This window comes from Aegilops tauschii, chromosome 2 (assembly GCF_002575655.3).
Source record: "Aegilops tauschii subsp. strangulata cultivar AL8/78 chromosome 2, Aet v6.0, whole genome shotgun sequence".
Lineage (NCBI taxonomy): Eukaryota > Viridiplantae > Streptophyta > Magnoliopsida > Poales > Poaceae > Aegilops > Aegilops tauschii.
The window spans coordinates 513,437,783-513,462,429 of record NC_053036.3 but is presented as its reverse complement, the minus strand read 5'-3'; the positions used below and the strand labels follow the sequence as shown (position 1 = coordinate 513,462,429).

The following is a 24,647-nucleotide window of genomic DNA, read 5'->3' as shown; positions in this document are numbered from 1 at the left end:
GGGAACCAGCCCCTAGTGGGCTGGGCGCCCCCCCATGGGCCTCCCCCCTGCGCCTAGGGTTGGAAACCCTAGGGCAAGGGGGCGCCCCACTTGCCTTAGGGGGCAAGGCACCCCCCTGGCCGCCGCCCCCCCCCCCCCACCAGATGGGGTTTTGGCCGGCGCCCCCCCTCCCAGGTGGCCTATATATAGGGGGGGAGGTAGGGCAGCAACAGCTGAGCCTTGGGCGCCTCCCTCCTCCCCTGCTACACCTCTCTCTCTCGTAGAAGCTCGGCGAAGCCCTGCCGGCATCCCGCTATATCCACCACCACGCCGTCGTGCTGCTGGATCTCCATCAACCTCTCGTTCCCCCTTGCTGGATCAAGAAGGAGGAGACGTCGCTGCACCGTACGTGTGTTGAACGCGGAGGTGCCGTCAGTTCGGCACTCGGTCATCGGTGATTTGAATCACGGCGAGTACGACTCCGTCATCCACGTTCATTGGAACGCTTCCGCTCGCGATCTACAAGGGTATGTAGATGCACTCCTTTCCCCTCGTTGCTAGTATACTCCATAGATGAATCTTGGTGAACGTAGGAAAATTTTAAATTATGCTACGATTCCAACACATTGATCTCTCTTAGCCGTGTGCGGTGCCCTCCCTCCGCCATAATCCACCTCGGTCATATCGTAGCGGTGCTTAGGCGAAGCCCTGCGTCGGTAGCTTCATCAACACCATCACCACGCCGTCGTGCTGACGAAGCTCTTCCCCGAAGCTCTACCGGATCGTGAGTTCGCGGGACGTCACCGAGCTGAACGTGTGCTGAACGTAGAGGTGCCATACGTTCGGTACTGAGGATCAGACGATCGTGAAGACGTACGACTACATCAACCGCGTTGTCATAACGCTTCCGCTTATGGTCTACGAGGGTACGTAGACGACACTCTCCCCTCTCGTTGCTATGCATCACCATGATCTTGCGTGTGCGTAGGATTTTTTTTGAAGTTACTACGTTCCCCAAAAGTGGCATCCGAGCCAGGTTTATGCGTATATGTTATATGTACGAGTAGAACACAAGTGAGTTGTGGGCGATACAAGTCATACTGCTTACCAGCATGTCATACTTTGGTTCGGCAGTATTGTTGGATGAAGCGGCCCGGACCGACATTACGCGTACGCTTACGCGAGACTGGTTCTACCGACGTGCTTTGCACACAGGTGGCTGGTGGGTGTCAGTTTCTCCAACTTTAGTTGAACCGAGTGTGACTACACCCGGTCCTTGTGAAGGTTAAAACAGCACTAACTTGATGAACTATCGTTGTGGTTTTGATGCATAGGTAAGAACGGTTCTTGCTCAGCCCGTAGCAGCCACGTAAAACTTGCAACAACAAAGTAGAGGACGTCTAACTTGTTTTTGTAGGGCATGTTGTGATGTGATATGGTCAAGACATGATGCTATATTTTGTTGTATGAGATCATCATGTTTTGTAACAGAGTTATCGGCAACTGGCAGGAGCCATATGGTTGTCGCTTTATTGTATGCAATGTAATCGCCCTGTAATCGCTTTACTTTATCACTAAGCGATAGCGATAGTCGTAGAAGCAATAGTTGGCGAGACGACAACGATGCTACGATGGAGATCAAGGTGTCGCACCGGTGACGATGGTGATCATGACGGTGCTTTGGAGATGGAGATCAAAGGCACAAGATGATGATGGCCATATCATATCACTTATATTTATTGCATGTGATGTTTATCCTTTAGGCATCTTATTCTCCTTTGATTGACGGTAGCATTATAAGATGATCTCTCACTAAAAATTTCAAGGTACAAGTGTTCTCCCTGAGTATGCACCGTTGCAAAAGATCATCGTGCCGAGACACCACGTGATGATCGGGTGTGGTAAGCTCAACATTCTTATACAATGGGTGCAAGCCAGTTTTTGCACACGCAGAATACTCGGGTTAAACTTGACGAGCCTAGCATATATAGATATGGCCTCGGAACACTGAGACCGAAAGGTCAAGCGTGAATCATATAGTAGATACGATCAACATAGTGATGTTCACCATTGAAAACTACTCCATTTCACGTGATGGTCGGTTATGGTTTAGTTGATATGGATCACGTGATCACTTAGATGATTAGAGGGATGTATATATAAGTGGGAGTTCTTAAGTAATATGATTAATTGAACTTTAATTTATCATGAACTTAGTCCTGATAGTATTTGCATAACTATGTTGTAGATTAATAGCTCGCGATGTAGCTCCCCGTTTATTTTTGATATGTTCCTAGAGAAAAATAAGTTGAAAGATGTTATTAGCAATGATGAGGATTGGATCCGTGATCTGAGGATTATCCTCATTGCTGCACAGAAGAATTATGTCCTTAATGCACCGCTAGGTGACAGACCGATTGCAGGAGCAGATGCAGATGTTATGAACGTTTGACAAGATCGATATGATGACTACTTGATAGTTTAGTGCACCATGCTTTACGGCTTAGAATCGGGGCTTCAAAGACGTTTTGAACGCCACGGAGCATATGAGATGTTCCAAGAGTTGAAATTAGTATTTCAGACTCATGCCCATGTCGAAAGGTATGAGACCTTTGACAAGTACTTTGCCTACAAGCTGGACGAGAATAGCTCAGCTAGTGAGCATGTGCTCCGAATGTGTGAGTACTACAATCACTTGAATCAAGTGGGAGTTAATCTTCCAGATAAGATAGTGATTGACAGTGTTCTCTAGTCACTATCACCAAGTTACTAGAACTTCGTGATGAACTATAATATGCAAGGGATAACGGAAACAATTCCCAAGCTCTTCATGATGATGAAATCGACGAAGGTAGAAATCAAGAAAAGCATCAAGTGTTGATGGTTGACAAGACCACTAGTTTCAAGAAAAGGGCAAAGGGAAGAAGGGGAACTTCAAAAAGAACGGCAAGCAAGTTGCAGCTCAAGTGAAGAAGCCCAAGTCTGGACCTAAGCCTGAGACTAAGTGCTTCTACTGCAAAGGGACTGGTCACTGGAAGCAGAATTGCCCCAAGTATTTGGCGGATAAGAAGGATGGCAAAGTGAACAAAGGTATATTTGATATACATGTTATTGATGTGTACTTTATTAGTGTTTATAGCAACCCCTCAGTATTTGATACTAGTTCAGTTGCTAAGATTAGTAACTCGAAACGGGAGTTGCAGAATGAACAGAGACTAGTTAAGGGTGAAGTGATGATGTGTGTTGGAAGTGGTTCCAAGATTGATATGATCATCATCGCACACTCCCTATACTTTCAGGATTAGTGTCGAACCTAAATAATTGTTATTTGGTGTTTGCGTTAAGCACGAATATGATTTGATCATGTTTATTGCAATACGATTATTCATTTAAAGTCAGAGAATAATTGTTGTTCTGTTTACATGAATAAAACCTTCAATGGTCATACACCCAAGGTGAATGGTTTATTGAATCTCAATCGTAGTGATACACATATTCATATAATATTGAAGCCGAAAGATGCAAAGTTAATAATGATAGTGCAACTTATTTGTGGCACTGCCGTTTAGGTCATATTGGTGTAAAGCGCATGAAGAAAATCCATGCTGATGGGCTTTTGGAATCACTTGATTATGAATCAGTTGATGCTTGCGAACCATGCCTCATGGGCAAGATGACTAAGACTCCGTTTTCCGGAACAATGGAGCGAGCAACAAACTTGTTGGAAATAATGCATATTGATGTATGCAGTCCGATGAGTGTTGAGGCTCGCGGCAGGTATCGTTATTTTCTGAACTTCGCAGATGATTTGAGCAGATATGGGTATATCTGCTTGATGAAACATAAATCTGAAACATTTGTAAACTTCAAATAATTTCAGAGTGAAGTGGAAAATCATCGTAACAAGAAAATAAAGTTTCTACGATCTGATCGTAGAGGCAAATATTTGAGTTACGAGTTTGGCCTTCAATTAAAACAATGTGGAATAGTTTCACAAACTCATGCCACCTGGAACACCACAGCATAATGGTGTGTCCGAACGTCATAACCGTGCTTCATTGGATATAGTGCAATCTATGATGTCTCTTACCGATTTACCACTATCGTTTTGGGGTTATGCATTAGAGACAACTGCATTCACGTTAAATAGGGCACCATCTAAATCCGTTGAGACGACACCTTATGAACTGTGGTTTGGCAAGAAACCCAAGTTGTCGTTTCTTAACGTTTGGGGTTGCGATGCTTATGTGAAAAATTTTCATCCTGATAAGCTCAAACCCAAATCGGAGAAATGTGTCTTCATATGATACCCAAAGGAGACAATTGGGTACACCTTCTATCACAGATCCGAAGGCAAGACATTCATTGCTAAGAGTGGATCCTTTCTAGAGAAGGAGTTTCTCTCGAAAGAAGTGAGTGGGAGGAAAGTAGAACTTGATGAGGTAACTATACCTGCTACCTTATTGGAAAGTAGTTCATCGCAGAAATCAGTTCCTGTGACTCCTACACCAATTAGTGAGGAAGCTAATGATGATGATCATATAACTTCAGATCAAGTTACTACTGAACCACGTTGGTCAACCAGAGTAAGATCCGCACCAAAGTGGTACGGTAATCATGTTCTGGAGGTCATGTTACTAGACCATGATGAACCTACGAACTATGAGGAAGCGATGATGAGCCCAGATTCCGCGAAATGGCTTGAGGCCATGAAATCTGAGATGGGATCCATGTATGAGAACAAAGTATGGACTTTGGTTGACTTGCCCGATGATCGGCAAGCCATAGAAAATAAATGGATCTTCAAGAGGAAGATGGACGCTGATAGTAGTGTTACTATCTACAAAGCTAGGCTTGTCGAAAAAGGTTTTTGACAAAGTTCAAGGTGTTGACTACGATGAGATTTTCTCACTCGCAGCGATGCTTAAGTCTGTCTGAATCATGTTAGCAAATTGCCACATTTTTTAAATCTGGCAAATGGATGTCAAAAACTACATTCCTTAATGGATTTCTTAAAGAAGAGTTGTATATGATGCAACCAGAAGGTTTTGCCGATCCTAAAGGTGCTAACAAAATGTGCAAGCTCCAGCGATCCATCTATGGACTGGTGCAAGCATCTCGGAGTTGGAATACACGCTTTGATGAGTTGATCAAAGCATATAGTTTTATACAGACTTGCGGTGAAGCTTGTATTTACAAGAAAGTGAGTGGGAGCACTACAGCATTTCTGATAAGTATATGTGAATGACATATTGTTGATCGAAAATAATGTAGAATTTTCTTGAAAGCATAAAGGAGTATTTGAAAGGAGTTTTTCAAAGAAAGACCTCGGTGAAACTGCTTACATATTGAGCATCAAGATCTATAGAGATAGATCAAGATGCTTGATAAGTTTTTTCAATGAGTACATACCTTGACAAGATTTTGAAGTAGTTCAAAATGGAACGGTCAAAGAAAGAGTTCTTGCCTGTGTTACAAGGTGTGAAATTGAGTAAGACTCAAAGCCCGACCATGGCAAAAGATAGAAAGAGAATGAAAGTCATTACCTATGCCTCAGCCATAGGTTCTATAAAGTATGTCATGCTGTATACTAGATCTATTGTATACCCTACACTGAGTTTGGCAAGGGAGTACAATAGTGATCTAGGAGTAGATCACTGGACAGCGGTCAAAATTATCCTTAGTGAAATAAGGATATGTTTCTCGATTATGGAGGTGACAAAAGGTTCGTCGTAAAGGGTTACGTCGATGCAAGTTTTTTCACCAATCCGGATGACTCTAAGTCTCAATTTGGATACATATTGAAAGTGGGAGCAATTATCTAGAGTAGCTCCGTGCAGAGTATTGAAGACATAGAATATTTGCAAAATAGATACGGCTCTGAATATGACAGACCCGTTGACTAAATTTTTCTCACAAACAAAACATGATTGCACCTTAGTACTCTTTGGGTGTTAATCACATAGCGATGTGAACTAGATTATTGACTCTAGTAAACCCTTTGGGTGTTGGTCACATGACGATGTGAACTATGGGTGTTAATCACATAGTGATGTGAACTATTGGTATTAAATCGCATGGCGATGTGAGCTAGATTATTGACTCTAGTGCAAGTGGGAGACTGAAGGAAATATGCCCTAGAGGCAATAATAAAGTTGTTATTTATATTTCCTTATATCATGATAAATGTTTATTATTCATGCTAGAATTGTATTAAACCGGAAACTTAGTACATGTGTGAATATATAGACAAACTAAGTGTGACTAGTATGCCTCTACTTGACTAGCTCGTTGAATCAAAGATGGTTAAGTTTCCTAGCCATAGACATGAGTTGTCATTTGATTAACGGGATCACATCATTAGAGAATGATGTGATTGACTTGACCCATTCCATTAGCTTAGCACTTGATCGTTTAGTATGTTGCTATTGCTTTCTTCATAACTTATACATGTTCCTATGACTATGAGATCATGCAACTCCCGAATACCGGAGGAACAATTTGTGTGCTACCAAACGTCACAACGTAACTGGGTGATTATAAAGGTGCTCTACAGGTGTTTCCGATGGTACTTGTTGAGTTGGCATAGATCGATATTAGGATTTGTCACTTCGATTGTCGGAGAGGTATCTCTGGGCCCTCTCGGTAATGCACATCACTATAAGTCTTGCAAGCAATGCAACTAATGAGTTAGTTGCGGGATGATGTATTACGGAACGAGTAAAGAGACTTGCCAGTAATGAGATTGAACTAGGTATTGAGATACCAACGATCGAATCTCGGGCAAGTAACTTACCGATGACAAAGGAACAATGTATCTTGTTATGTGGTTTGACCGATAAAGATCTTCGTAGAATATGTAGGAGCCAATATGAGCATCCAGGTTCCGCTATTGGTTATTGACCGGAGACGTGTCTCGGTCATGTCTACATAGTTCTTGAACCCGTAGGGTCCGCACGCTTAAAGTTCGGTGACGATTTGTATTATGAGTTTATGTGTTTTGATGTACCGAAGGTAGTTCGAAGTCCCGGATTTGATCGGGGACATGACGAGGAGTCTCGAAATGGCCGAGACGTAAAGATCGATATATTGAACGACTATATTCGGACATCGGAAAGGTTCCGAGTGATTCGGGTATTTTTCTGAGTACCGGAGAGTTACGGGAATTCGTATTGGGCCTTAATGGGCCATACGGGAAAGGAGAGAAAGGCCTCAAAGGGTGGCCGCACCCCTCCCCATGGACTGGTCCGAATTGGACTAGGGAGGGGGGCGCCCCCTTCCTTCTCCTTCTCCCTTCCTTTTTTACTATTCCATGTGGGAGGTGGAATCCTACTAGGACTAGGGAGTCCTAGTAGGACTCCACACTTGGGCGTGCCCTGTGAGGGCCGGCCTCCTCCTCCCTCCATCCTTTATATACGTGGCCAGGGGGCACCCCATAGACACACAAGTTGATCATTGATCTCTCTTAGCCGTGTGTGGTGCCCTCCCTCCACCATAATCCACCTCGGTCATATCGTAGTGAAGCTTAGGCGAAGCCCTGCGTCGGTAGCTTCATCAACACCATCACCACGCCATCGTGCTGACGAAACTCTTCCCCGAAGCTCTACTGGATCGTGAGTTCGCGGGACGTCACCGAGCTGAACGTGTGCTGGACGCGGAGGTGCCGTACGTTCGGTACTGAGGATCGGTCAATCGTGAAGACGTACGACTACATCAACCGCGTTTTCATAACGCTTCCGCTTACGGTCTACGAGGGTACGAGACGACACTCTCCCCTCTCGTTGCTATGCATCACCATGATCTTGCGTGTGCGTAGGCAATTTTTTGAAATTACTACGTTCCCCAACAGTAGAAGCCCTCCATGATCTATTCCCTCTCCAGAAAGTGCCAGAAAAGGCCTGCTGACTGGGTTGTGGAAAAACAGAAACTTGCGGCGGCGGAAAAAGCGTTTCGGGTGGCTCCGTGATGTATTGCGAATATTTGGGAATTTATAGAGGTGGAATTAGGCCGGGAGGTGCCACGAGGGACCCACAAGCCTGGGGGCCCCCTGAGCTTGTCGCTTTTGTGTGATTCCTCAGGTCTTCTCCCGAACCTTTGTGGGTCCCATGTGCTCTATAAAAAATGATCCAAAGTTTTTTCCGTTTGGACTCTGTTTGATGTTGATTTTCTGAAAAGCCAAAAACAAGCAAAAAACAACAACTAGCACCGGGCACTAGGTTAATAGGTTAGTCCAAAAAATGATATAAAATTACACATAATTGCATATAAAACATCCAAAACTGATACTATAATAGCATGAAACAGTACAAAATTATAAATACGTTGGAGACGTATCATGACGCTTTGCTTGAAACTGCACCAACTGACTGCTCCACCATTCAGAATAAATATGTATCTGGTTTGTGACTTAGAGACCAACTGACTATTCCACCATTCAGAATAAATATGTATTCGGTTTGTGACTTAGAGTCATCCGGATCAGTGTCAAAGCTAACATTGAAGTAACTCTTTACGACGAGCTCTTCATCACCTCCATAAACGAGAAACATGTCCTTACTCCTCTTTAGGCACTTAAGTTAATTCATTCGCAAAAAAAGGTATTCAAGGTTATTTTTGACTGTTGTTCCATGATCTACTCCCGGATCACTCTGGTACCTACCTGCCCGACTTATGGCGAGGCACACATCAGGTTTGGTACACACCATGACATACATTATAGATTCTATGGCCGATGCATAAGGGACGACTTTCATCTTTTCTCTTTCTTCTGTCGTGGTCGGGCTTTGAGTCTTACTCAACTTCACACCTTGCAACGCAGGCAAGAACCCCTTCTTTGACTGGTTCATTTTGAACTTCTTCAAAATCTGGTCAAGGTATGTGTTTTGTGAAAGTCCTATCAGGCATCTTGATCTATCTCTATAGATCTTGATGCACAATATGTAAGCAGCTTCACCCAGGTCTTTCATTGAAAAACTCTTGTTCAAATAACCCTGTATGCTTTCTAGAAATTCTATATCATTTCCAATCAATAATATGCCATCCATATACAGTATTAGAAATGCTACAGAGCTCCCACTCACTTTCTTGTAAATAAAAACTTCTCCGTAAGTTTGTATAAAACTAAAAGTTTTGATCACCTCATCAAAGCGTATATTCCAACTCCGAGATGCATGCACCAGTCCATAGATGGATTGTTGGAGCCTGCATACATTATTAGCACCCTTACGATCGACAAAACCTTCTGGTTGCATCATATACAACTCTTCCTTAAGGAAACCGTTAAGGAATGTTGTTTTAACGTCCATTTGCTAGATCTCATAATCGAAATATGTGGCAATTGCTAACATAATTCTAACAGGCTTCAGCATCGCTACGGGTGAGAAAGTCTCATCGTAGTCAACCTCTTGAACTTGTCGGAAACCCGTTGCGACAAGTCGAGCTTTATAGATGGTGATATTACCATTAGTGTCTGTCTTCTTCTTAAAAATCAATTTGTTCTCAATGGCCTGTCGGTCATGGGTAAGTCCACCAAACTTCATACTTTATTTTCATACATGGATCATATCTCACATTTCATGGCCTCAAGCCATTTGTCGGAATCCAGGCCCTATGACATATTTTCTTGGAGTTGATCACCATTTGTTGGGAAAGCTGATGGCATCATGTGTGGTACTAAATGGAAACTCTGGAATTTTTATCCCGTTCTCTGGAAAAACATGTGGTGTAGATTAATTTGTGGGATGTTAAAAAAAGGGCGCCCCCTTGTGGTTTATGGCTCACATCATGAGGAATTTAAAGAATAATTTTTGCGTAGACTGACTTCCTTTTGTAGCAACATGAATGTCCCCTATATTTCATGGGAGATTTTAATTTTTTGAGACATTGTGGGGAGGAATATAAGAAAATGCATTAGAATCATTCCTTTCACTTATTCAATGATATTATAAATTCATATTAGTGGGGGCAAGTATACTTGGTCTAATAAGCTTTCTCGCCCACCTTGGAAAAGCTCTCATGTCTAGTTGTTGGGAAGATAATTTCCCTACGGTTATTGTTAGGAAATTGGTCAGTAAATCTCACAAGATAACCACCTTTAACTGTCTTTTTGGTGATGATGATAGACAACCACAAGTGCCACTATCTTGACCCCTGGATGATCTTATAAGCTCCATTCCGACTTGCTAGGGCGGAGGAGTGAGCATGGCGCCTCAAAAGACACACTCAATAAGGTAGCGACGTCCGCGAGCATCGCCATTGAAGCCCATAAAATATGTACAATTGATTTCTTTTTTGTTAATAATGTCATATAAAGTATTTATAAAATTCTGTTCATGTTGAAAATAAATAAATATCACATATAAGAATTAATGTGTATTTTGAATAAATTGTTCGTGCATTTTTAAAACATAGTTGTACATGAAAAGGTTATGATCATGTATTGTGAAAAAATGCTCATGTATTCTTTTCCAAAAAAGTTCAGATGTGAATAAAGTGTTCATGTGTTGCAAGAAAAATGTTCGCGCATATAAAAATGATTTTTTTTGTGTAATTAAAACAACTTATTTTATAAAAAGTTCTTTCCTATAAAAAAAGTGTTCATATAACTCGAAAAAGATGTTCAATACCTAAGAAAAGAATGTTCACATGACTAAAATGCGCACATATGTATCTCATAAAAAAATGGTGGATTTTTACCCGAGAATGCAGAAAAATGAAACGAATAATAATGAGTAGAAAGGGAAAGAAACTGCACTACCGGGCCCGGCCCATGTGGGCGAGCAGTAATCTCGCAACGATGTATGGGCTTGATGGGTTTCGTCCTTGATGAGTTGGCGTTTGACTTGACTTTAAACTGAAGTTTCTCTTTCTTGCCTAACATTTTTCGTCACACAGTTGCAGGCTGTGTGCATCGAGAGCCCCCTTTGATTAGGGCTAGTTTGGTTTCAATAAGTCACCTGACTTATAAATCAGGTGACTTAAAACCAGTGACTTATAAGTCACGTCTGTTTGGTTGTTACCTGACTTGTAAGTCATCTAACCACACCTTTCCACCTTGTATTTTTATTTAAAAATGGTGGGACCCACGTAAAAGGGGGTGACTTATAAGTTTTAAGTTGGGGTAAAGCAACTTATGACTTATAAGTTGGGGTGACTTACAAGTTGGGTCTGTTTGACAAACTAAGTCACTTTTTTCATTTTTCGACTTATAAGTTGGTGACTTATTTGAAACCAAACAGACCCTTAGTTGCTGGAGTGATTCTCAAAAAATAAAAAATAAAAGGTTGCTGGTGTTCTCCCTGACAACAATTTTCTTCGTACTTTGCAAATCTCAGCGCGGAGATCAGGGCTTAGGGTGTTGATTTAGAAGCTGGGGATATGTTTATCAGTGGCTTGTGGCGGCCACCCCCAGATTCTGTCAGCTGGAGAAGAAAGAGGAGGCGAATCGCGCGCAGGCTGTGCAGAGCAGGCGCGTCTCTCACGGGGGCGGGACAGGGATGTCTCTGAGTCTGAGGTGCCAACTGTTGAGACGACGCGCCAAAGGTCCCGGTACACATCTCCGGCTCGGCTGTACCCCCGACGTGCCCACAGTACCGTCGTTTCTTTCTGCCCCGCGCCCGTGTCGTGGTGGTCGTGCCAACCACGTACGGCGTCTCCGACCCAACTGACCCGCAACGCCGAGTGCGGGGTACGGCGCGGCACGTATCCCGGCCGGCCCGACGCTGGCCTTCTCTTCTCGCCCGCCGACGCCCTGCTCCCTCGCATACGTCCGTCAGCACGCACCGTACGGGACGTTTCGCCTGCAGGTTCGTTGGCCGACGGAGACAATTCAGCGGGGACGGACGCTGATCAACAACGTGCAAGCAAAACAACGAGACGGCCAACGACATCGAGACTAGGGTACTTGTAGCGGTACTTGTACTGGTACAATGTTCTCTCTTCGGTTAGCATGATTGATCGGTTTGAGCGGGCGGATGTGGGCGTATCCTATCAAACTGCAAGCGTGGCTGCTACCTGCTTGCGTTGACCTCTGCGTGATTTTATCCGCTACGGCGAATGTGGCTGGGCATAGATCCCACGGAGGGACCGGCGGTGAATGCGTTGTGGGCGTGCTGTTTTTTCTAAAAGACGCAGCAGCAGCAAAGCACCGGAGCTGCGTGCAACAACACACGAGCGTGTGCGCCTGGCTCGAGCTCCACCGCCGTGCAGTGCAGGCTCGGTCTGCAACACCGTTGGAGTATTTGTTTGTACTGTATCTCGAATCTGCCTGAACCAACCGGCCGTCAACATCGTCGCAGGCTGCAAACTAGCGAGTGTTTGGGTGCATCTGTCATCAGTTCAAAATTTCCTTGCGAATTGATAACAAAAGCAGCTTCCGGCCGTTGATCGGTGGCCTGGTCACATCATCACTGTTTCTACTGCTTGGAGACCTCTTCGATACACTAACTTCCTTTTTCAAAAAAGGCCAAAAGCCACATATATTAAGAATCACATGTCCTCATTAAAATCAACCTTAGGTAAATCATCTTCTTCCTAACTCCATCAGCAATGTGCCATGAGCAAATCGCCCCTGGGCCTCCCATCTCAGCGTAGCAAATCATCGTCGCGGAGAAAAAACATGTCGTAGACAGCCTGTAGAACACCCCAGGTCCGATTAAACGACGTTGGGGAATACAAATCTCACACGCTCCCTGACAAAGCCGAGGCAGGTCGACCTTTGTCAATCGAAACTAGAAGCGGAGGACCAAGACGCGAAACTACATTGTTCGTAGGACAACGAAATCGAGACAAAAATGCAGATGAAAAAACGCAGATCCGGAGAACTAGATCTGCGGGCACAACATTCTCTACATGCCTCTCGACGATGCGAAAAGACCTTATTCCACACTCACAGGAACGTCGCCATCTCGCCACCGTCGATCGAAGCCATAAACTAAATTATCACAAACCCTACCACCACCTGACCAAAAGCTTGTGGGTCCCCGCCCCCTCCCGTTATGGGAGAAACAGACGGAGGGTCAGTCACGAATAGGTTGGGGAAGAAAATGATAAGCCCATTTTATACACTGACTTCATACACTAACTGTTGGATTATAATGTGGAGTAATACTTCTTTTGTTGTTGTTAAAAAGAAGCGTTTGTAGTTGGCAAGATTCATCAATAAGACAAATAGTCTGATAACATGTGTCATGTGCGAAAAATTGCCAGAGATAAATAGATTTATTTTGTCTTCTTTGTATATTTTGCTAATTCCCAATCAATAACCATTTTCTTAAACTACTTCCACCGTCTCATAATTTAGAGCAACTCCAACGGGCCGACCCAAACGGACGGCGCTTTTGTCCGCTTTTTGTCCGTTTGGGTCGACCCGACGGACACAAACGTCCGGCGCTGTATTTGGGTCGGCGCGAGTGCCCAACGCTGGCCCGACCCATTTCGTCGGGGCGCCAAAAAAAAGTATTGCAAGCCTTTTGAAAATAAATACATGCATTTAATTAAACATAAAAGCCGGCCACGAAGGCCGGCGAAAGTCCACATTACATTAATTAAAACACTAAAAACTAGACGACGTGCTGCCCTAGGCGTCCTCGGCGGCGGCGGCGTCTGCGTCGGGACCGGTGAGGTCGATCAACGTCGGCGCGGGGCCGGCCCAGGGGAACATTGTGTTCCGGATGGCGGTGATGTCGGGCTTTGCCGCCGCTGCCTGGGCCTGGCGCGCCTCCTCTTCGGCCTCGCGCTCGAGCATCTGTAGGTGCTCGCCCTCCCGGCGGTCCTCGGCAAGCCGAACGCGGCGCCAGTGGTCGGGGTAGGCCGCCTCCTGCTTCTCCGTCGCCCCGAGCCAGATCGGTAGAGCGCTGACCCACTCGCGCACTACTCCGGTCCAGGAGTAGCGCTCGAGGTAGGCCGGCTCCTCCGGCTCGGCTTTGGGCGGGGACGGCGGGGCCACCGGCGGCACGACGCAGTCGCCCGCCGCGGCGAGGGCCATGGCCTCTGCCATGGCAGCCTCGAAAGCCGCCTCGTCCGCCTTCCTCCACCGCTCCTCCTCCTTGCTCTCCTTGATGGCCGCCTGGTAGGCGGCCTCGGCCTCCTGGTCCTCGTCGCGGACGACGAGCGCGGGCGGCTGCAGGTTGTGGTCGACGCCGCGGACGCCGCGTCGCCTCGCCTCCTCGTGCTCGAAGGCGAACCATCGAGCCCAGTTGGGCGAGTCGACGGCGAAGTGCGGGTCGGTGCGCTGCTCCGACGTCAGCAACGCCCGCCGGTGCCGCACCTGCTCCGCATGGGCCCTCGCCGTCCGCGGCGCCGCCGGCACTGGGATCCTCTTCGGATCCAAATGCCAGTCATGCGGCAGCGTCACGTCCGGGTACGGCAGAGGCACGCGGTGGTGCCAGTGCTACTCGGCCTGGTGCAACGGCACGTTGATGCGCTGCCTCTGCCAGGGAGCGCGCGCCGGCGCGGGGAGGGCAGGGAGGGAGGGGGAATGGCGGGCGGGGGCTTTGCCCTTTCGGCTGCTGCCGATGCCGGAGAAGAAACCCATGCTGGCGGTGGCTAGGGTTGTCGCCGGCGTGGGGGCAGGGGTGGCCAGATGGGGACGGGGGGCGAGTGGTAGTGGATGAGGACGCCACCGCCGCACGCCCGGCTTAAAGAAGGACGACCGCCGTCGCTGACGCGTGGGCCCAAGGTGGGCGGTCGTCATAAATTATGTTGACCGTCATAGTTGGACGGCCGCCAGGTGGGGACGCGGCGGACGGCGAGGAGACGCGCGGCGTGTCCGCTTTGCGTCCGCGCCGACGCATTCTAGGCGCAATTTTGGGCCGAAAATGGGTCGGCGCGGACGCCAGGCGGACACGATTTGAGTTTGGATCGGCGCGTTGGGCCGCCACTTTTGTCTGCGCCGACCCAAACGGACGCGGGCGGACGAAATGGTTCACCCCATTGGAGTTGCTCTTAGGAAGTTTTTTGACACTACACTCGTTTTACATTATGGAACAGAGGGAGTACTTGATTCGAACCGTAATCTTGTCGAGGCTAGGGAGTGGAAAATAAAACAAGAAAAATCTCAAGATCATCTATGTTTTATAAAAAAACAAATAAATGAATAAATTGCCATTTTTGTGCGGTAAAAGACAGTCATGTTTGTATGTTTTTCTTCTTATTTTATCGAAGACATAAAATAAATAACCATTTTTAATAGCAGTGCAAGGACCATTTTAAGCTGTTTTTGAAAGCTAGGGACTTTACTTGGGCGATTTCATAGTTTATAATTCTTTTTTTCTATGATTCAAGTTAGAATCACACAATGATTCATTGATTAATAGTCTTTTTTCTAAATTGTAAAACGGGCTAGAGTGTGGGAAGACGCTCTTGTAGTAGTACAGTATTAGTTTAGAAGGCGGCGAGTGGGGTCCCATTATGCAACAAATTCTATCGAGTCTACTGGAACCAAACAATCAACATCTGGCAGCGGTGCCAGGGCGGGAATAAAATCGATTTTTGTGAATAAGCGAAATGAATTGTTTGGACAAAGCGTTTTGCTCATTGCTGAAGTAACAAAAGGGGCTTTCAGCGAAACAAAACAAATACGAAAAGTAAAAAGGGACCCAGGTTTGGGCGTGCATCAACATCGGATTCGATCTCTCCAAAAAAGAAAAAAAAAATGACAATGTATTGAACCTTAACCACGCAACTGAAGCAGACGACAACGGTTCACATGGAGCGAGCCGGAAAATGGCAGAAACGCGTGGAATGCTTCCTTCCTTGTGATAGCAGTGTTGAACTAACTTACGCGGCCCTTGTATCGCACTCGCCATTGGAAATACACTACTTTGTCCGGTCATAAATTGACGCTGCTTCTAAAGTAGTACTCCCTCCGTTCCAAATTACTCGTCATGGTTTTAGTTCAAATTTGAACTAAAACACGACGAGTAATTTGGAACGGAGGGAGTAGCTTTCAAGCGTAACGACGTACTTCCTCCGTTCTAAAATAGATGACTCAACTTTGTACTAAAGTTAGTACAAAGTTGAGTCGTTTATTTTGGAACGGAGGGAGTAAACAACAGCGCAATCCTAGCAAGAAAGACTAAAATTAAGCATGGCCAGAAACTTTTCAGAATGATTTCCAAAATAAGTTGAGACCAACAAGCGCAACAAATTGTATACCAAACTAGTACTACTACAAAAAAAACATGAAACATCCTGTGCCAAATACGCACGAAAGTCCATTTCCTTATTTATTAGAAAAACTCCTACAAAAATACTATCCTACCGTGCATCTGGATAATACTCCTAATTGTTAGTAGAAAACATCAGTGTCGCCAGCAAGCTTCCAGTTGGTTGGTTGATTCTAAACAAAGGATCGGCTGATCCATGCGTGTAAAAGTATTTCACCTTTATTAAGCTGATTATAAGCTAATAATTTAGCTGGATAGAGCCTAAATACAGCTAGAGCGTAGCATCAAGTGAGCCAACGGGTCAACTTCTAATTGCGACATCATCATCTCAACTCCTTGAACCCACAGACCCTCCAATCTTGCATATAAAACTTCCCGCCAACTCCTTATACTCCCCTCCAACAACCAGATTGCAATAATAGGCGGCCAATATTTGTCCATTTTTATTTAAACAAACTAGATAAAACAAGAAACACGTCTAGATTAAAAACCCTCGGGTTAAAGCCACCACAACAAAGGCTCCGAACAAACACCAGGTCTCCAGTCGTCGTCTCCTCCGGAAGCCAACCAGCAAACGATTGTGTCTGCACCGAACAGGCCGGCAGCCAAGAAGCGGTGCGGTGCAGGCGTCGGCCACCGATCGATCGAGGCCATGTCGAACCCCGACGTGGAGGCCGCCGGCCCGGCCAGGGCGGCGACGACGGGGATCAAGCCGCCGCCGGGGAGGTACTACGCGGGCGGCGACGGGCAGCACGCCGCGCCGGTGGCGCCCTTCTACTACGGCCAGGAGGCGGAGCGCGAGCGGCAGCACCACACGTGGCTGGTGCCGGTGGTGGTGCTCGCCAACGTGGCCATGTTCATCGTGGTCATGTACTACAACGACTGCCCGCGCAACGGCAGGGGCGCCGACTGCCTCGGCGGCGGCTTCCTCCGCCGCTTCTCCTTCCAGCCGCTCAAGGAGAACCCCCTCTTCGGGCCCTCCTCCGCCACGTAAGCGCACAGATATCTTCTCTCTTCCCCGCCGTCTCAAATCTTTCGATTCTCTTGCTTGTACTCATCGGCGGATTGGATCATGGGCACGGCGCTGCATGCAGGCTGGGGAAGTACGGCGGGCTGGACCGGTACAAGGTGGTGCACGGGGGCCAGGGGTGGCGGCTGGAGACGAGCACCTGGCTGCACGCCGGCCTCATCCACCTCGGCGCCAACATGATCAGCCTCATCTTCGTCGGCGTCCGCCTCGAGCAGCAGTTCGGATTCTGTAAGCGCCGGACCCGACCGACGACTCTGTCTAGAACGACGACGAGGTCGTCTACAGCGTGCGCACGCTGTTTTTATTTGTTTTGTTTTGTTTTCTGACCGGGTTTCGCCGCACTCGTCGCGTCGTGCAGGGAAGGTCGGCCTGGTCTACCTCTTCTCGGGGCTCGGCGGGAGCGTGCTCTCGGTGCTCTTCATCAGGAACGGCGTCTCCGTCGGCGCCTCCGGCGCGCTCTTCGGGCTCCTCGGGGCCATGCTGTCCGAGCTCATCACCAACTGGACCATCTACACCAACAGGGTACGCGCGCATCCCCCCTCGTCTCTGCTACTACTCCTATTTGATTCTGCTCATGTCGAACACCTTGACGTTGCTCTGACATGGAATGACACCATTATCGCAGCTCGCGGCCATGGCGAACCTGATTATCATCGCCGCCATCAACCTGGCGCTGGGGATACTGCCCCACGTCGACAACTTCGCGCACATCGGCGGGTTCCTCACCGGCTTCCTCCTCGGCTTCGTGCTGCTGATCCAGCCCCGGTTCGGATGGCTGGAGCAGCCCTTCGGCGGCAAGACAAAGTCCAAGTACACGGCTTGCCAGATCGTCCTCCTGATCGTCGCCCTCCTCCTAGCGATTGCAGGGTAAGCGTCGTTACAAGATACAGTACAAACTCTTCGTCCAAATTCTACACGCTTCCTGTGTGGTAATTAATCTGAAGCCATGTTTGTATGTACACAGGTTCGCCGTTGGATTGCTGATGGTGTTCCGCGGGGTGAACGGCAACGACCATTGCAGCTGGTGCCACTACCTTACCTGCGTCCCGACGTCGCACTGGAAGTGTGACAACTAAAAAAAGAGGACAACAGCTGTGGAGACAAACGTGCTGCCCATCCAGACAATTGCTTCAGCTTGGCCTTTTATACTTTTTCGCTGTATAGAACTTGAAGGCTGCACCTTTTGCATTCCTTTGTCGTCCAAGAGGCGTTGATTAGCAATTCTGCTTGAATATGCTATTAAAGCTCTGTAAATCACTCTGCTTTGTTTGTGCCTAAAGCGTTTGTTCATTCTTTGGTTCTACATAGTCGGTCGCGTTTGCAATGTTAGAGACTAAAAACAGGCGAAGAACGAACGTCCGTTTTCCGTCGCTGAATGAATTGGTGCGATCAGTATGCACTAGCCTGCTCTGCTTGCAGAGTCATGAAATGGCATAGTTGGCATGAAACAGTGTCAGGACTTGAGTCATTTTTCTACGCTAATAGAATGGTTTATATTGCAAGATCGAACATGGATGCAGTAAGCACAACTTGAACAAACCATACACTTTTCACAAGGGAGAATTATCCTATAACAAATATCAATCCAAAATTTAATTCCAAATGGAAGAGGGAAGGGCTACAGAACACGTAGAAAGAATCACACCACACCTCAGTAACTAACTCTTTCTAAAGAACCAACAATGTAGTAGTAGAAAATAAAGCTATTTCCGCATCAACTTGATATCAGTGCTAATCCCTCCAACCCATCCCCAAAAGACTCAAAATCAGGGGAATCTAAACGGGGGGAATAAGAAAAGGTTATAAACATGGATACAACTAAACTATCCTGATGTTAATGGTAGCTTCCAAAATGTTTTCGTTGCTATAAGTATTTTCTCAGCACTGCCTGATTCAGGCTCACTGTCGTGTACCTGAGTAGTCCACCGAATCGACCGAGCTACCTGTACAGCCTTGTTGATCACATCTGGGGAGTCCCGTATTACAGCAGTTCCTTCTGGGCGCAGTATGCGGTCCATCTCCAACATGACATCAAACAGGTCACATCTGCAACAAGTAGAAATGCAATCAGTTATTAGGTACTCCATTCGTTCACAAATATAAGATGTTGACTTTTTTCTGAATCGGATGTATATACACGTTTTAGTGTGTTTGTCACTCATTTCAGTCCGCATGTAGTCCATATTGAAATATCCAAAACATGTTATATTTGTGAACGGAGGGAGTAGCTCATAGTTCCTACCGTCCATTTAGAAGGTGCTTATCCCATCAAATAAACGTAAAGCTTGATTTTAAAACTTGCATAGAGTATTCTCTTGTACTCTACCATGACAGTTATCATCTGGGTTACACATACCAAGTAACCCCAGTTTTGGGCAAGTCTAGATCATGCATTTTTCTTATTATTGCATTTTTTACATTCCTGTTTCAAAGTGGCCGTATATGAACTGAGAATTTCTGGGTGCTACTTGGTTTGCACTGAAATTATATATAGTATTTCAGGAATAAATTAGATTACTCTAAAATTGCAGAAAAATAGAACAGGTTAACAACACTATACTGTCTCAAGTTTATTATAGTCGGTCTACCTGATTTTTCCGGACTTCGGGTCGCTTATCAAAGAATTGATTCCATCAGCATGAATGAGATCATAGGTACGAGGATATGTTGAGAAAGGCTCACACCTGGAACCAAAGTCATACAATCAATTTCAGAACTACAACATGCAAGAACACCGATTATTAGTCCATTCATGTAAATGGCTCGATTCATTCACTTGATAGGTGAAATGTTGATCATATAAAACTTGCTAGTTAAATCTTGAACAAGGCACCAACATAAAAGCCATGTAATTTTATTTTTCAGTAGCCAGATAATGTTTTGAGATCTACTAGAAGAGATGAAGTTTGAAATGTAAAATTCTATATCAACAATACCAAGATAATCAGTTCACAATGAATGCTAGAGCAGGTGGCAGGCCCAAGCAGTTTCCCAGCATCATATGCAAACTTGCTGACAAATATGTAGATAGCTTGGAAAAGGTGGATGAACAACCTAAAAACTTGAAATTTCTAGTGTTTGCAAAATCACCACAAACAGGCAGCTGGAAAGTAAGATGGACATGGAATCATATGTTGGACGTGGTATCCAGTTTGTAATTTAGAAGCTAGCAATGTCGTTAATAGTTAACCAAGGGAAAAAGAAGCACATGGGCAAGCAAGGTACTGAAATTGTCTGTAACTGTATGAGTTAAACAAATTAAGTATTGAATACTTACCAGTCATGGTAAACTCCAATCAGGCCCCTGTCATATATTACTCCCAGTGTCAACGGATTTTTAGCAGGAACAACATTCATTACCCACACAGGATCAGACGCTACAGCAGCCGCAAATCCTCCAAAGAAAGCATTCATGTCCATGACATTACGTATGAGTGCAGTACCTAGCTTGACACCAAGTGATCTCTTGTAATATGATACTCTTTTAACCCATTTCTGTGTATCTGCTTCAAACAAGTTTACACCATCATCCATAAAGGAGGCCCTAGCAGAAGGTTTAGACAGTCTATTTGGCCACTTATCAATGGAACCGACAGCTATTTCTTCCAACAGAGAAACTTTACTAATGCATTTCTTCAACTTGAAGTACCTGCACACAGAAACCCTATAATCAATCAAACAGAAATATACAAAATGCTCTGGCGTACTGAAAAGCTAGAAACACAATTTGCAAGGACACACAAAAAAAAGACAGAAAACTATTACCATGCTTCGTCTGGATCATCATCAGTACTACACAAATCAAGGCCAAATTCATTTTGGTTAGGAAGACATGACGCCTGATTAGGTTTCTTCCAAATGGCAGTGTTACCGTCTACGGTAATTAACTTGTAACACAAAGACTCTGCCATTGCTTGAAGTTCACCCCATTCCTTCTCCTGCTTCTTCCACTGCACAGGGGGGCCGGATATAATCAGATATCCTCCCGGTCTAAGTAGACGGTCAACTTCAATCAAATAACTGCCATCTGCCAGTTTGTACATGTCAGAGAGAGGGAGGGCAGATGTGCATGTTGAATGCAGAAGAAAACATTACTTACTGTAGGCAGTAAAAGGTATCAAACATCGGGAGCAATGGACGAAATCAAAAGACTGTGCTGGAAATGGAAGGCGGCGTGTTCCCAACATCAAAAGAAATGCAGGAATTCCTCTCTCCAGCGCAAATTGTATTTGCGACTTATGTGAATCTCTTGGGGCGAAGGAAAGTGCCGTGATATTCTCTTTGAGCAGAAACCCACCAAAGCTAGCAACCTACAAAGGATGGAAAAAAGTTGTAGCCATTTTGCTTGGAAAACAAAACACAGAAGCTCCGTATTAAAGAAAAAATTATTACCCCACAACCCATATCAAGACCTGTCCTCAGGAGACCACTTCTTAGTGGAACATACTTGGTAAGTTTTTCAATATATTGTTCGGCACCATCAGGAAACATAGTTCCGCCACCAGGAAAAAGGAAGTATGAGCCTTCCTGCTTCATCCACCCTTGATGACCTTTTCTTTCAGCAATCTTGCCATAAGGCATGTTATCATGCCATATCTGCATAGAGAACAATAAACAAGCGGTAAATCTCGGTGTAAGAGGAATAGAACTAATCTACATCTTGTCAACACACGAAGTAAACCAATATACTATCTCTGTTTTGTTATTCCCAGTCCCAATGTACATTCCTCAGGTAAGGTCAACGTAACAAACACATAGCTGAAAGGTGCAAGAGCTAGACTTGATTTTTTTAAGTCCTTGGTCATGCTAGCTCAGATGGCATCAAAACTTGTGCCTAGTAGCTCGCTTAGTCTTATCTTATCCATCAGACCTGTTAGCTAAAAATGCGAGCGCACATTTCACCTCCTAATCCGAAAATCATATCCGTGAAAAATCTTCCTAATCACTAGTATTTCCCAAATTCAGAACCAGTCTGGCATTCAAGACCTCTAGACATCATCCAGTAACTTCCACTCTAATAACTGCATCATTTCGAAAATGCATAGATTCAGATTTCAGAAAGCCATGCAAATATTAACCACTCAGAGCATGCGATGCAAAAGCTGGTCGTACACTAGCAAAGGTACACAACAAATCAAAGCAAAAGTCCTACAGAAGCATTACTCTGCCAAGACACTAGCTGAAACCTGCAATTACAACAGTTAATTAATTTTTAGTGGAACGGCCAGTGGCAACAGCACGAACCTTATGGAGGCTCTCGGGCCAGGGCACGGGCACGCGGTAGCCGGGCGGCGGCGGGACGAGGCACGCGGGCGCCTCCCCCCGCGCGGGGCAGTGGCGCTCGCGGTAGTAGTTCATCTCGCGGCTGAGGCGGGAGCTTCGGCGGGGGTCCTCGCAGGGGAGGAGGTCCACCTCCGAGGCGGCGCAGGGCGGCACCGCCGCGCCGGTGAGGGCGGCGACGGTGTCCCCGCGGCGCGGCGTGAAGACGAGCGCGAGGAAGACGACCACGGCCACGAGGAACACCGCCCAGACGGCGTCGAGGAACGACCACTGCCACTGCGCGCCGCCGCCGCTGCTCCCGCGGCGGTGCGGCCGCAGGGAGCTGAGGAGGCCCATCGGGCGGTGGCAGGAGGCGGTGGCCGCGGCGGGGCCGCGAGGGCGTGTGGCGTGCTGGTTCGATCGGTCGATGGGATCAGGCCATGGGGGAGGGGGATTTGGATTCCGAGCTTTAGTTGATGGGCTTGTGTGCTTTGCGTATTGGCGTGCTCGTCTCGTGTTCCGTCGCGGGACAAAGAGCAACAGAGGGCGTGAGATGAGATCTGTGTGCGGAGAGAGATGAGTGGTGAGATTAGGCTTAATAGGAGCTCTGTTTATTCGAAAACACCATGCTTAGAACGTGTATGCAAAAATAACTAACTTATATACATCTTCGAGGCCCAAACACCATCTCCAACAGATGATAATTTACATCATCTCCTCCAAGTGATGTACTCCCTCCGTTCCTGTCAGGACCCCGATTCCAAATCACATCGATCTAGCCGGTAACATCTCATATCACTTTGCGGCCTCACGCACGGTATTTCCACGGGTGTCGCCTTACCATGGCCCGGGACCGTTTGCGCCTTTTAGCTCACGTATATGATAGTGTCGCTAGCATCCATATGACAGAGAACCCGGGCCGACATGACTAGTCGTGAACCCAAAGTGGCACTAACTTACGGGGACAGGCATAAATGGATCAACATCGAGCATGTCGGTCAGCAGCGTGCGAATCTGGGCTGTAGCACTGGGCTAACAGGACTCCGGTGAACCGGGCTGTAGCAGGCTAGGCAGGACTCCGGATGTCACCGCGTGACATTTCCCCGAAGGGACAGACACATGAACGAAGTGAATCACATGCCGGCCAGTCAAGTGTTCCGGAGCAGTAGTTCTGGGCTAGCAGGACTCCGGTGAACCGGACTGTAGCGGACTACTATGGCTCATGGAAGCACAAGACTACATTTCCCCATAAGAGAGGCTACCAAGGATAAACAACTAGGTTGTCGGATCCCACACATACCAAGCATTTCAATCATACACACAATATGCTCGATATGTGTAAATACAACATGGCATCATAACAAAACTCTACGACTCAAAGTATTTATTCAATAAGCTCCGGGGAGCGAGATATTACAAACATGGGTCTCATGACCCAACATTCAGAGCATACAAGTCAAAGCATGCAACTCCTGGACAGAGGACAAGGGGGGTTAATAAGTCGAGCGGGGTCATATTTCAGGGCCCAACGTGTGGTAGTAGCTATTCATGGATCACAAACACAGAACTCAGTTCCTGAGGACGGCTTCAATGAGACAACCCACCATGTACTCCTACATGGCCTCTCACCGCTACCTTTACCAAATCGTGTTCACACATTTAGCTCTCAACAATAGGACATGTTCACCACATTCCAATTCATCCCCGATGAATCGGACCTGACTCAACTCTAAGCAGTATCAGGCATGACAAACAAGCATGAATGAGTAGGCACATCAGGGCTCAAACAACTCCTACTCATGCTAGTGGGTTTCATCTATTTACTGTGGCAATGACAGGTCATGCAGAGGAAAAGGGGTTCAGCTACTGCAGCATGTAATAGTTGAATCGTTGTTGTCCTAATGCAGTAAAAGGAAGCAGGAGCGGGAGAGTGGGATTGTATCGAAATGAACAAGGGGGTTTTGCTTGCCTGGCACTTCTGAAGATAATATAGTTCTTCATCGGTGTCATCGAACTCATCGTCGGAACCACGTCTATCGTGAGGGAACAACAACCGGCAACAGAGAAGGAACAATATCAATGCAATGCGCAATATGATGGATGACCATGACATGTCAATATGCTGTGATTTGAGCTAATGCAACTTAGAACAGGTTGGTTTGAGCTCATTTGAATCAAAGATTCAAATGCAAACCCAAAATAAGAGGTCATAT

The 24,647-nt window shown here is 46.2% G+C and overlaps 2 protein-coding genes across 2 annotated transcripts; one reads left to right on the top strand and one right to left on the bottom strand.

The window, feature by feature from the left end:
* Nucleotides 1–16,547: 16,547 nt before the first annotated feature.
* Nucleotides 16,548–18,478, top strand: LOC109765486 (RHOMBOID-like protein 2). The gene is made up of 5 exons (XM_020324269.4): nucleotides 16,548–17,135; nucleotides 17,240–17,403; nucleotides 17,534–17,697; nucleotides 17,801–18,042; nucleotides 18,140–18,478. Exons 1-5 carry the CDS (start codon nucleotides 16,798–16,800, stop codon nucleotides 18,249–18,251), a joined length of 1,020 nt encoding a protein of 339 aa, XP_020179858.1. The 5' UTR covers nucleotides 16,548–16,797; the 3' UTR covers nucleotides 18,252–18,478.
* A 227-nt stretch (nucleotides 18,479–18,705) lies between these two features.
* LOC109765487 (probable pectin methyltransferase QUA3) lies at nucleotides 18,706–22,996 on the bottom strand. The gene is made up of 7 exons (XM_020324270.4): nucleotides 22,420–22,996; nucleotides 21,568–21,771; nucleotides 21,275–21,485; nucleotides 20,941–21,202; nucleotides 20,453–20,824; nucleotides 19,764–19,859; nucleotides 18,706–19,221 (listed from the first exon to the last, which is right to left on the bottom strand). The coding sequence occupies exons 1-7, from the start codon at nucleotides 22,789–22,791 to the stop codon at nucleotides 18,999–19,001; spliced, it is 1,740 nt and encodes a 579-aa protein (XP_020179859.1). The 5' UTR covers nucleotides 22,792–22,996; the 3' UTR covers nucleotides 18,706–18,998.
* Between the last annotated feature and the right edge of the window lie 1,651 nt (nucleotides 22,997–24,647).